This window comes from Lithobates pipiens, unplaced genomic scaffold (genome assembly GCF_037356315.1).
Source record: "Lithobates pipiens isolate NorthernLeopardFrog02 unplaced genomic scaffold, aLitPip1_a1.2 Scaffold_3, whole genome shotgun sequence".
In the NCBI taxonomy this organism is placed as follows: Eukaryota; Metazoa; Chordata; class Amphibia; order Anura; family Ranidae; genus Lithobates; species Lithobates pipiens.
Window position 1 is genome coordinate 44,482,397 of NW_027507790.1, and position 14,115 is coordinate 44,496,511.

The 14,115-nt window shown below is 44.0% G+C and overlaps 1 protein-coding gene across 1 annotated transcript; it reads left to right on the forward strand.

Annotated features, from left to right (window-relative positions):
- Nucleotides 1–1,090: 1,090 nt before the first annotated feature.
- Nucleotides 1,091–13,649, forward strand: CHCHD10 (coiled-coil-helix-coiled-coil-helix domain containing 10). The gene is made up of 4 exons (XM_077461593.1): nt 1,091–1,247; nt 3,606–3,819; nt 11,264–11,432; nt 13,472–13,649. The coding sequence occupies exons 1-4, from the start codon at nt 1,204–1,206 to the stop codon at nt 13,489–13,491; spliced, it is 447 nt and encodes a 148-aa protein (XP_077317719.1). The 5' UTR covers nt 1,091–1,203; the 3' UTR covers nt 13,492–13,649.
- The last annotated feature ends 466 nt before the right edge of the window (nt 13,650–14,115 follow it).

Consider the following 14,115-nt stretch of genomic DNA (forward strand, 5'->3'; position numbering starts at 1 on the left):
CAGGAACAGTCAATAATGGTTAATCTCAAAATGACACTAAACTTTTAATGAAATAAAAAAAATGATATTCAAGTCTGTATTCTGAACTCAAAAAGTACTTCTTGTTCCCAACCTCTTCCAAATCTTGTAATTCCTCCTTTTTTTTCAGATTTTCTGCTGATTTTTGTCTTCAGATTTACCAAAAACCATATGATATGAGGTCAAACCTTAGGAGTTTTGTATGCAATCAAGCAGGCCCTTGCACTACATGGTTTTGGTAAATCTGAAGACAAAAATCAACAGAAAATCTGATAGAGTGTATGGGGCTGTAGAGGGAGATAAGCAGAGAGCTTGTCTATTCAGACCGCAGCTCTGCAAGTTTCTTTGTTCCTCTGCCTATGTGTGTCCCTTTCCTCCAATCAGCTCTCACACAGTGTGAGTGCAGTCTCTCCACCATTCCCTATGTGCTGATGATAGATGAATTAAGATTTTTAACATGATCTGCACTTTGGAAGAGGTGTACAAAGCTGAATACAGCAGATATGGATGTCAAACTTATGTAGGAGGATTTGTTTGATCCCTGTGTATCATCTGAGGCTGTTCACTTCACTGGGTATATGTGAGAGTTGACATCCACTTTAACCCCTTCACCTCCATGCTGCCACTGTATGTGACCTCTATATATTAGCCCCTTCCCCTCCTCCCTCTGTGCATGACCTGTACAATAATGTACCTGGTGCACCATTAGGTATAGAATTTTTTTTTTATTACAATGCTTGGACTTTTTTTTTTACAGTAAAACAACTAAACTGACCTAAATAAATCTGTATCTGTCTCAGAAATTATATAACATCTATTTGGGTTCAGTGTTGCATTGCTGAGTAATTGCTAATCACAGCCTGGAGGTATTGTGGGCTGGTACTGGTTACATTTAATTTAAAAAAACCATAAGAAGTATTTTGTATAGTTCTAAAAAAAAAAAAAAAGCACTGTACAAGCTGGCACAGTGATGATTTTATCCCAGCTTGCCTTGATCTAACATAACCCTAGCTCAGCACAGCTAATCCTGGTGCAGTCTGCTCCTATTCCAGAGATAGGGCACTTGCAGGTTCTGACGTCATCAGCAGTCGCCCACTGGAGGCTTCTGGAAATCAGCGTTGTAAGAGGAGTGCTGACAGCTATCAGTGTGACCCAGAGCTAGTGTGAGTCCCAGCAGAGGTCATCATGCCCCGAGGTGGTCGCAGTGTCTCTTCTCGCCAAGCTGCCAGGTAAGATCTGATCTACCATTCTCCTTGGAGAGGACATCACAAGGTCACAGGGACAATGTCACCACAACAAGGGGACACATTGGGGAACACAGGGACTGCATGACTGACTTGATCTGTGGGTCTGACTGGGGAACACAGGGACTATATAACTGTGATCTGTGGGACTGACTGGGATACAGAGGGACTGCATGACTGACTGGGGAACACAGGGACTACATAACTGACTGTGATCTGTAGGACTGACCGGAGAATATAGGGACTATATAACTGACTGCAATCTGTAGGACTCACTGGGGAATACAGGGACTATATAACTGACTGTGATCTGTAGGACAGACTGGGGAACGCAGGGACTATATAACTGACTGTGATCTGTAGGACTGACTGGGGAACGCAGGGACTATATAACTGACTGTGATCTGTAGGACTGAGAGGGAAATACAGGGACTTTATGGCTGACTGTGATCTGTAGGACAGATTGGGGACTACAGGGACCAAACAGCTGACTGTTCTATGTTTAGAAATACCTCAGAGGGTTTCTCAGCATTTTCAGGGATTAATGGGTGGTGAAATAAAAAAAAAAAAACTTGAATGGTGATTCAGCTAGAAAAAAAGGAGGAAAAAAAAAAAGCAGTGGGGTGGGGGGTTAGGAAGCCCCCCAAGGACAATGTGAATGGATTGCCATACTAAAGAGATAGCGCTCTCTGATCAGGTTAGGTGTGGGAGTCCAGATTTTTGGGGATATAAGTACACTTTTTACTAATAGTGTGATATACGTTTTACATCTATTACAACTATTGATGGAGATTTGCTAAATTACTGGTCATTTTCAAATCAACCTATTCAGTAATTGGACGATAGAGGCCGAATCAATGATTAACCTACATCCAAATCAAACATAAACCTTGGATCCCTTGATATGTTCCAAAAGTCCAGCAGTGGTATTTAAAACGCTCAAGCTTTGTTACTGTGATCTTGTGCTTTATACAGGCTTTAGAAGTATCCATTGAACACAGTGATTTGTTGAGTGGTGCTTTTAGAACTGAGTAGTGTCTGCTTAGGTCACAAGTATTGAAGGTCACAGGTAGAACTTCCCACAGACACCAGTTTCCCCAAACAAAATACACGTTGGGGAATTTATCATACTGGAGCAGACAGGATCTGGAGCAGATATACATGGCAACCAATCGGCTTTTACCTTTCTTTTTCAAACTTAACTGAACAAGTTGAAGCTAAAAGCTGATTTGTTGGCATGCACAGCTACTACAGTATGATCAATGCCCACTGTTTGAACGTTTGCTAGTGGCAAAATGAATACTTTTAAAAGCTTCTATAAGTATACAGCCTAGTTTGTAAGAGCAATTACTAGTGTCGTAGCAGATGGTTTTAAAGCTGAACTCTAACCAGGAGGAATGGTATATTACTAAAGGCATACCTTGACAAATTTGCTTTGAATTTAGGAGCCAGCTAAAAAAAAAATTCAGATCAGCTGCCCGGTACCCATAAATGACCACTGCAGTCCACAAACAGTCACCACTAGATGTGCAAAGTTAGTAGAGACATATGCCAACAGACTAAAGGCTGGAATTTAAAGCAAAGGGTGGTTCAACAAAATACTAACACAAAGGGGGTGATCCTTTTTCCAACACAGTGATTCTGTTTTTTTAATTTTATTTTTATTCTGACATGTTGGTGTTATATCTTTCACTTAGATGTTATATGTTCCACTAGTAAATACAGCTGGATAAAACAAAAACTGTGCCTGTCTTAAAGTGGTTGTAAACCCTTACAAACCACTTTGACCTACAGGTAAGCCTAGATTAAGGCTTACCTGTAGGTCCAAGCAATATCTCCTAAACCTATATGGCTTAGGAGATATTTGCCCGAAAACGGGCACCGCTGTCTACGGCGCATGCGCCGTAGACAGCGGCGCACTGAGCGCGGCATTCCCAGCGATGGAGCTGCCGCGCGTGTCGGCTCCCGTGCGCATGCGCGGGAGTGACGTCATCGCGGCTTCGCCGAATGACAGCGGCGGAGCTGCGAGACCCCACCAACAAGATGGATGCGGCGGACTACAGGGGACAGCGGTGACTTCGCTGGCTCCTGTGTCAGGTAAGTGACACATAATGGGCTACTATGCGATGCATAGTAGTCCATTATGCTTTGCCTTTGCAGGGAATGAAAGAGGAAGTAAACTCATCAGGGTTTACTTCCTCTTTAATTTCAGGCTGCAAAGCAACAAAAATTTGATTATTTTTAAGGGGGGTAATCCTTTTCTAAACCCAGTGTATGAAAGGTACAGATTTAATCCAATAAAAGACTATAGTAATATATATTTTTTTTGTTTTCTCTGAACAGCCCAGCACCTTCTCATGCACCGGCTCCAGCACACCCACCGCCCTCGGCTGTGTCCGCAGCTCCAGCTCCGTCTCAGGGGCCCGGGCTGATGGCTCAGATGGCTACTACAGCAGCTGGAGTAGCTGTGGGCTCCGCGGTGGGACACGTTCTTGGTGGAGCCCTTACTGGTGCTTTCAGTGGAGGGAGCTCGGAGCCAGCAAAGCCTGCTGTACAGGTCAGTAATACCTAATTGTATGTACAGTGTGATGATACTTCTGATTATAGGCCATGTGTAAGGAAACGTGGGGATTGTTTGGTCCTGAAATCTGAGTCTGGTCATGGGTCCTCAACAAGTGGATGCATATTTTCTTTTGACAAAAGAGATCAATGGGGGTTTTTTACTAAAGGAAAATCCACTTTGCACTGCAAGTGCACTTGGAAGTGCAGTCGCTGTAGATCTGAGGGAGACATGCAAGGAAAATAAAAAACAGCATTTTAGCTTGCACATGATTGGATGATAAAATCAGCAGAGCTTCCCCTCATTTCAGATCTACCCCTTAGATTTAGAGCGACTGCACTTCCAAGTGCACTTTCAGTGCAAAGTGGATTTGCCTTATGTAAATAACCCCCAATGTGTCCATGATATGTGCTATACAGCTTAACTATTCTTAAAACTGAGTTCCTATTAGCTGGGAACCACGATCTGACATCTCCTATAGTCAGTCTCCTCCCCCCACAGTTAGAAGACACACTCGTTAACACAGTTAACCCTTTGATCCCCCCCTGTGTTAACCCCCCTCCCTGGCAGTGGCATTTATACACTAATCAGTGCATTTTTATAGCACTGATCGCTGTATAATTGTCAATTTGTCCCAAAAATTTGTCAAAAGTGTCTGCTATAATGTCGCAGTCCTGATAAAAATCGCAGATCACCGCCATTACTAATAAAAAATAATAATAATAAATCTATCCCCTATTTTGTAGACGCTAACTTCTGCGCAAACCAATCAATATACACTTATTGCGATTTTTATTACCAAAAATATGTAGAAGAATAAATATTGGTCTGAACTGAGAAAAAAATTTGCTTTTTTTTTTTTTTTTTTTTAACAAAAATTGAGGACATTTATTATAGCAAAAATACCGGAGAGATGATCAAATACCACCAAAAGAAAGCTGTATTTGTTCAAAGTCACATTGATTGGAACGGGCACCATTGAAATCAATGGGCTGCAACTTGTCATGCGACTTTGTGTCCAAAGTCGCATGACAAGTCACACTAGTGTGAAGGCAGCCTCAAGCGGGAATTCCACTTTAAAGCTGAACTATAGGTAGTATAAACGGCCCCTCCCCCCGTACTGCAAGAGTGACCTGCTTATTTCTGTCTAGGGGACCTTAACCCTTGTAATGTGGGGGCAGCCCCAGTGCAAGGAAGGAGTTTTAGTTATCAGGGGGGGGTCATCTTTAAGTGTTCCTATTTTCTCCATTCCTCTGTCCCATTGTGGGTGACACGTAAGGACTGTGTTATAATGTGTGTAGAATGCTTGCCTTGGCAGTCACATGTCTCCCCAAGGACTTTGTGTCCTCCCTCGAGTAAACCTTCACTTATATGTACAGTGTGTGTAGTACTATGTGACGGATTTTGTAGCTTTCCATAAAGTATATAAAAAGTGTTGGTTGGTAGATATTTTCTATTTATTTTATAAGCAGCGTTGGTACTGTTGGTTATTTGCTATGGGCAATAAAGAGGCTTTTCTTTCTGACACTTGTTAGACATCATGTTTGTTGTTCTCAGTGTTTAGTATTAGACATGGTGATTTCTTTTATTGAATATCAATCACTGCCACGATAGAAGCATCTGCAATGAGCACCAGATGAATGGAGTAGTTATGAGTGGACTTTATGCTGCGATTTTATGGACACAGATTAATGCATGACTTAGTTTGGTATAAGAGCACTTTAAACACGAGTCACTTTTATTTCTATATTGATTATTGTATATTGATGCGCTTTTATATAGATTAATGTAAATGACAGGTTGTCACTGCAATTATCGCACAGGGTTGAAAATTTCTCTATTGCATATTAATGCTACATGTGTATATAGAGGTGTGTATGCTACACAGGTTGTCATTGGGAGGATTGCATAGGATTGTCATTTTTAATTGTTCATGATCACATAAGATTGCATTATTATATTCACTGGATTTTTTATATAGGAATAGAATATCTCACCACCACTATTTAACTGCAACCAGTAATCTTAGGCTTTAGTACGGTTACCGAATGATTACATTTGGATAGCGCAGATATATTGGTATAAAACTTTTTGGCACGAGCATATGGGACGTGATCGATGCTAGCAGCTGTCCTTTAATCATCTCTAATTATCATTTGGATTTTCACATGGTAGCTCGCAAGATTCTGTTTGTTTTTTTATGGTAGAAGTAGCCATACACATTTAGATTTGTAAAATCAATAGTGTTCCATCCACGCTAAACAGCATGAATGGAGGAGGCATCTGCACTGCCGGCTTTTGTATTCAGCCAGCTGTGGATGCCTGAATACCCAAACAGGGATTTTACCTTTTTAGGACACGGCCCCTGTTTAGCCAATAATTTTCCACCCAGATCAGTCGATTTTTTATTTTTATTTATTTTTTTATTTTTTATTTTTATTATTATTATTATTTTTTTTTTTTTTTTAAATAAGCGTTTGTCAGTCTAAGTAACAACAGGGCCACCCATAACTCTAATTCTGGCAGATTCAACAGGCATTGTGGAAATGTCATTTTCTGGTCTTTTTAAAGTGTTCTTACCTCTTAAAGCAGTATTTAAACATAACCAAAAATGTCATATATTGCAGCTTACCAATCATTAAATGTGGTGGTTGCATTTGTTTTTGTTAGTTTTTTTAGGCTTTTTCTTCGCTCTATTTTCACCTGATGATCTGGCCAGTAAGGCTTCATGCACACGAGACGCAGATGCAAACGCTGCTGGACACATGTTGAAACCGGCGTTTAGAAACGCGCGTTTTGCCGCGATTTTTACCGCGATTTAGCGGCGTTTTACCGCGTTTGCGTCTAGAAGCGTTTAGTTAAGCTAACATCATAGACCCTCCCCAGCTCAAAAATTAACTATTTCAGCAATTTTGTGAGACCAGAGTGAGTAGCAGCAGCTGTGAGAGCTGCAGTGTACTTGTATTTAGCGTGTCACTTGCCACGGCACCTGCCACAAGTTGTGGATTGTCCACTTGCCACGTGACTTGCCACATCACCTGCCACGTCACTTGCCATGTCATCTGCCACAAGTTGTGGATTGTCCAACTGCCACGTCACCTGCCACAAGTTGTGGATTGTCCACTTGCCACGTGACTTGCCACATCACCTGCCACGTCACTTGCCACGTCACCTGCCACAAGTTTTGGATTGTCCACTTGCCACGTCACTTGCCACAAGTTGGGGATTGTCCACTTGCCACATCACCTGCCACAAGTTGTGGATTGTCCACTTGCCACGTCACTTGCCACATCACCTGCCACATCACTTGCCACGAGATGTGGATTGTCCACTTTCCACGTCATCTGCCATGCCACCTGCCACAAGCTGTGGATTGTCCACTTGCCATGTCACCAGCCACATCACCTGCCACAAGTTGTGGATTGTCCACTTGCCACGTGACTTGCCACATCACCTGCCACGTCACTTGCCACAAGTTGTGGATTGTCTACTTGCCACGTCACTTGCCACATCACCTGCCACGTCACTTGCCACGTCACCTGCCACAAGTTGTGGATTGTCCACTTGCCACGTGACTTGCCACATCACCTGCCACGTCACTTGCCACGTCACCTGCCACAAGTTTTGGATTGTCCACTTGCCACGTCACTTGCCACAAGTTGGGGATTGTCCACTTGCCACATCACCTGCCACAAGTTGTGGATTGTCCACTTGCCACGTCACTTGCCACATCACCTGCCACGTCACTTGCCACGAGATGTGGATTGTCCACTTTCCACGTCATCTGCCATGCCACCTGCCACAAGCTGTGGATTGTCCACTTGCCACGTCACCAGCCACATCACCTGCCACAAGTTGTGGATTGTCCACTTGCCACGTGACTTGCCACATCACCTGCCACGTCACTTGCCACATCACCTGCCACAAGTTGTGGATTGTCTACTTGCCACGTCACTTGCCACATCACCTGCCACGTCACTTGCCACGTCACCTGCCACAAGTTGTGGATTGTCCACTTGCCACGTCACCTGCCACGTCACCTGCCACAAGTTGTGGATTGTCCACTTGCCACGTCACCTGCCACAAGTTAGGGATTGTCCACATCACCTGCCACGTCACTTGCCACATCACCTGCCACAAGTTGTGGATTGTCCACTTGCCACGTCACTTGCCACATCACCTGCCACGTCACTTGCCACAAGATGTGGATTGTCCACTTTCCATGTCACCTGCCATGCCACCTGCCACAAGTTGTGGATTGTCCACTTGCCACGTCACCAGCCACATCACCTGCCACAAGTTGTGGATTTCCACTTGCCACGTGACTTGCCACATCACCTGCCACATCACTTGCCACGTCACCTGTCACAAGTTGTGGATTGTCCACTTTCCACATCACTTGCCACCTGCCATGTCACTTGCCACAAGCTGTGGATTGTCCACTTGCCACGTCACCTGTCACGTCACTTGCCACGTCACCTGCCACAAGTTTTGGATTGTCCACTTGCCACGTCACTTGCCACGTCACTTGCCACGTCAGCTGCCACGTCACTTGCCACAAGATGTGAATTGTCCACTTGTCACATCACCTGCCACATCACTTGCCACATCACCTGCCACGTCACCTGCCACAAGTTGTGGATTGTCCACTTGCCACGTCACTTGCCACATCACCTGCCATGTCACTTGCCACGAGATGTGGATTGTCCACTTGCCAGGTCACTTGCCACGTCACCTGCCACGTCACTTGCCACGTCACCTGCCACAAGTTTTGGATTGTCCACTTGCCACGTCACTTGCCACGTCAGCTGCCACGTCACTTGCCACAAGATGTGGATTGTCCACTTGCCACGTCACTTGCCACGTCAGCTGCCACGTCACTTGCCACATCACCTGCCACGTCACCTGCCACAAGTTGTGGATTGTCCACTTGCCACGTCCCTTGCCACGTCCCTTGCCATGTCCCCTGCCACGTCACCTGCCACAAGTGGATTGTCCACTTGCCACATCACTTGCCACATCACCTGCCACAAGTTGTGGATTGTCCACTTGCCACGTCCCCTGCCACGTCACCTGCCACAAGTGGATTGTCCACTTGCCACGTCACTTGCCACGTCAGCTGCCACATCACTTGCCACATCACCTGCCACGTCACCTGCCACAAGTTGTGGATTGTCCACTTGCCACGTCCCTTGCCACGTCCCTTGCCACGTCCCTTGCCACGTCCCTTGCCATGTCCCCTGCCACGTCACCTGCCACAAGTGGATTGTCCACTTGCCACATCACTTGCCACATCACCTGCCACAAGTTGTGGATTGTCCACTTGCCACGTCCCCTGCCACGTCACCTGCCACAAGTGGATTGTCCACTTGCCACATCACTTGCCACATCACCTGCCACAAGTTGTGGATTGTCCACTTGCCACGTCACCTGACACAAGTTGTGGATTGTCCACTCGCCACGTCACTTGCCACATCCCCTGCCACAAGTGGATTGTTCACTTGCCACGTCACTTGCCACGTCCCCTGCCACAAGTGGATTGTCCACTTGCCACGTCACTTGCCACGTCACCTGCCACAAGTTATGGATTGTCCACTTGCCACGTCACATGCCAGTCACCTGCCACAAGTTGTTGATTTTCCACTTGCCATGTCACCTGCCAGGTCACTTGCCGCGTCACCTGCCAGGTCACTTGCCACGTCACCTGCCACAAGTTGTGGATCGTCCACTTTCCACGTCACTTGCCACTTCACCTGCCACGTCACTTGCCACAAGTTGTGGATTGTCCACTTGCCACATCACTTGCCACCTGCCATGTCACTTGCCACAAGTTGTGGATTGTCCACTTGCCACGTCACTTGCCACCTGCCATGTCACTTGCCACAAGTTGTGGATTGTCCACTTGCAATTGTTTAAAATATTTTTCTAATGGTTTTTCATCATTTGCAATCATTTTTGAGATTTTTAATGTAAAAAAAAAGGTCACCTTTAAAAACGCATATAAACGCAAACGCGGCTAAACGCGGTAGCGGCGTTTTGCCGCGTTTTACCGCGTTTTGCCGCGTTTTGCGTCTGAAACGTGGAAATTTTTGTTTCTGAACGCATTTTTTTGCTTCTGGAAAAACGAGACTAAACGCAACTGCATAAAAACGGAAAAAAACGAGACTGTGTGCATGGACACATAGGATAACATTGAATGAGTTCAGGGGCAGTTGAAAAAACTGTCCAACTGCATCTGAACGCGCGTTTAACTGCGTCTCGTGTGCATGAGGCCTAACACACCTCCTGTATTAGAGTGCCTCCACTCTGGAGGAATGAGCACAGGGGGCTGCCTTTGGAGAGTAGCTTTGTCATCCTGTGGGATTCGGTAGTGTTTTACTAACAGATTTAGATACACTAACAAATTGAAGCTAAACTCCAACTTATGCCCCATACACACGATCTGAAATTCGGCCAGCAAAAGTCCGCTGAGAGCTTTTGGTCGGAAAATGCGACAGTGTGTATGCTCCATCGGACTTTTGCTGGCGGAATTTCAGCCAGCAAAAGATTGAGAGCAGGTTCTCAATTTTTCGCTCGGAAAAAGTTCAGATTGGAAATTCTGATCGTCTGTACAAATTCTGGTGCGCAAAATCAGAGCTTTTTCCAACCAAAATTCTGATCGTGTGTACGCTTTTTTCAGCAACAGTTTTGTTCTTTTAGGGATAAAAGTGTTACATATATAAATAAAAGCTGACTAGCTGGAGATTGCACTGTCCTGTGAAGGCAGAAAGTTCAGGAAAGCAGCACTTAGGCTTGATTCACACTAACGCGTTTTTTGATGCATTTTGCAGAAATGCAGTGAAATTTTTTAACATGGGTTCCTACGGAACATGTTCACATCAATGCATTTTTGTGCCTCTGCGTTTTTGGAAAGGGTCAGGCACTTTTTTTCATACAAAATGCAGCGTTTTGCATCAAATAGAAGTCAATGGACCTGCATCAAAAATGCAAGTACCGCTTTTTTACCGCAATTTTGCGTTTTTCATTTTTTTCACTGTATATATCTGGTTGCTAAGCAACCACAGTGTTAAAAAAAAAAAAAAAAAAAAAAAAATGCAAAACATGGCAAAATCGCAGTAAAAACACGACAAGCACCGCAAAAAGCACTGCAAAAACGCTCAAAAGCAACATGCATAGATGTGAATTGAGCCTAAGAGAGCAGGAGTCAGCAGCATTGAAGGTTGTAAGCTGCAAATGCTGGAGTAAGAATTTTAATAGTTTACTGGTGAATGTTTATTTATTTTATTGTGATCAATGTATTCCATTTAAAATGCAGAGGGTTTTAATACTTCAGTCTTTTTTCTTATTACAGCCTCTTCATTGGACAGTGCCTTCCATGTTGTTTGAGGCAGTTAGTTATTTACTGTTATAAAGTTCATTCTTTTGTTGTTTTTTCCCATAGGAGGCGGCGGTGGCACCAAAGCCCCCCACCTACGCCCAGCAGCCACAGTCTACTTATGGCCCCTGCCATTATGAATTGAAGGAATTCTTGAACTGTGCTAGCAATAATGACGACCTGATCCTGTGTGAGGGATTTAGCGAGGCCCTAAAGCAGTGCAAAAGCAACTATGGTGAGATATGAGGGAGGGAGGGAAATTGATATGGGATTGTTTTCATATATCCTTGTATTGAGTCTTTTTGCAGGTGGAAATACCTAATAGGTGAATAGACTAATGGTTCCTTAGGTGCATGTTAAAAAAAAAAAAAAAGGCACTTTCCTGGGTTGTGTATGCAAAATATAAAAAACGTTTTGGTAGATTGTTACTAGAGATGAGCAAATAATGGAGTCCCCATCGGTCTCTTATTCAGGTTAATTAGTGGACTGGGAAAAATCAGCCTAATGATGCATCTAGTGAGGTCACTGTTCTGTTTGCAGGATGGAAGCTGGACCCCACCAACATGAAGCACAGATTTGCTTCCTTATTATGCTCACTACACACTCTACAATCTGTCTGTACAATCTCCTAAACTCTCAAGCCAGTTTGCTACCCATAAGGCAAGCCTTTGCACTACATAGTTGTTGGTGGAAATAAAAGAGATTGTAAAATCGGATTGTAATGTTTGTTGAGCTTTTGGCAACCAACCTGAACAACTGAAGACCCGTCTCATTGCTCCCATTATGGGGGATGCAGGAGGCGCGGGATATAGCATAGATATCCACGATACTGCGTCGATCTATGCTCGGAAGTGGGAGCAAATACCTGGATTATACAGGTATCTGGCCTACACAAGCAGGTTCTCTATTTTTCCAACAGAAAAAGTTCTGATCATCTGTAGCAATTCCGACACGTAAAATTCCTACGCATGCTCGGAAACAATTCGACACATTCTCGGAAGCATTGAACTAGAACTTTTATGTGACCGTGTGTTTGCAAGCCAAGCTTGAGCGGAATTCCGTCTGAAAAACCATCCAAGATTTTTCCGATTGAAAACTCTGATCATGTGTACGGGGCATAACTCTACAACTGCCTCACTGACCACAACCTTTTTGACTCCTTCCAGTCTGGTCTTTGCTCGCAGCACTCCACAGAAACTGCCTTACTAAAACTCACTAATGATTTACTAACTGCTAAAAGCAACGGACACTGCTCTATACCCCTACTACTAGATCTTTTTATGGCCTTTAAAACTGTTGGCCACCCGCTCCTCCTCAATAAACTCCACTCACTTGGCCTCCAAGGTTCTGCTCTTTCCTGGTTATCTATGTATCTCAACACTCCTTCAGTGTTACCTATAACTCGGTCTCCTCCTCGCCACTTCCTCTTTCTTTAAGGGTCTGTCCTTGGACCCCTTCTCTTCTCTATCTACATCTTCTCTCTTGGTCACCTTCCATGTTTTTCAGAACCATCTCTATGCTGATGGCACCCAAATCTATATCTCTACTCCTCACCCCACTCCTTCAGTTTATTTTGCATCACTAACTTTCTAACTGGCATATCAGCATGGAAATCACATCACTTTCCCAAATAAAAATGTTCTAAAACTGAGCTCGTAATACTGTCCCCTGCTTGTGCCCATTCTCCTGACTTCTCCATCGAGATCGATAACAAAACTATCAGCCCTCACACCAGGGGGTACAAGGTATATTCCTAGACTATGACCTCTCCTTTCAGCCCCAAGTCCAATTTCTGTCAAAAGCTTTTAGACTTCACCTCCGTAACATCTCTAAAATTTGTGCCTTTTGAACTAATGAACCACCAAGCTCCTCATTCATGCTCTTGTTATCTCTCACCTTGACTATTGCAACTCCCTTCTCATAGGCCTACCTCTATCACCTTTTCAATTTATCATTAATGCTGCTGCCAGACTCATCCACCTTACCAAATGCTCATTGTCTGCCACCTCTTGCAGCCCCCCTTCACAGCAGGGCTGGAGGGTGAGAGGAAGAAACAGCACAGGGAGCCAATCTGTTCATGTGCTGACCAGAAGCATGCAGATAGGAAAGGAAAGCAATGATCGCTAGGGATGCTGGAATTGGAATCATCAATACTGCAGTGAGAAAATATACAGCCAGTATTTCCGATAGTAGTAGACATGGACAGTGTTGTATGGTATGGTTTTCTGTCTTCATGGTTTCCTCAATGTAATTTTTCACTTGTGTTTTCTGCAGGTATCTCTTCCCTCATTTAATAGTCTTCTGGGTCCTCGCTGGACAGCGAAAAGCCATATCTCAGCAGCATCAGTATCTTTTTAATTCTCTACCCACTACATGCCCAGAGAACATTGCCTATGTTCTGGAAGTAACCTTTCAGTAGAATATTTAATAAATATATTTCTATTTTAATTAAGGTTTAATTGTTGTGTGATTTTATTTGTACTATAGTGTGGTTTAAAAATCGGTCACAAAATTATTTAATAAAATAAGATAAGATTAACATGCATTTTCTGTACTTGCTAAAAATGTTCTTAGCCTGAAAAATGTAAACGAATGCAGCCACCACATTTAAGGACTAAAAAGTTTCAATATATTACGTTTTTTGCTTTGGATAAGCTTTAACTGAGAGACAGAGTAGATCCCAACTAAATGTGAGATGGGAGGTGCTGGGGCCGGTCTGTTTCGTAACATGTAACCTGAATACGGGTGTAACATGTTACAAAAGGTGAACTTATAATTTAAGTAGAACTAAGGGGACCTTTCCTTCAACGGTTCTCTTCCTGGTGCCGGAATCTTCTTCTAGGTGCTGGTCTTCAGCTGTTATTGGCTGGCGCAGGCTGACATCACTCCTGCGCATGCGTGTGCAGCTCAGTTTACAT

Coding starts and splice junctions, on each gene's coding strand:
- CHCHD10 (XM_077461593.1), top strand. CDS start 1,204: ATGCCCCGAGGTGGTCGCAGTGTCTCTTCTCGCCAAGCTGCCAG. Junction 1,248..3,605: donor TCTTCTCGCCAAGCTGCCAG/GTAAGATCTGAT, acceptor TTCTCTGAACAG/CCCAGCACCTTCTCATGCAC. Junction 11,433..13,471: donor GCAGTGCAAAAGCAACTATG/GTGAGATATGAG, acceptor TGTTTTCTGCAG/GTATCTCTTCCCTCATTTAA.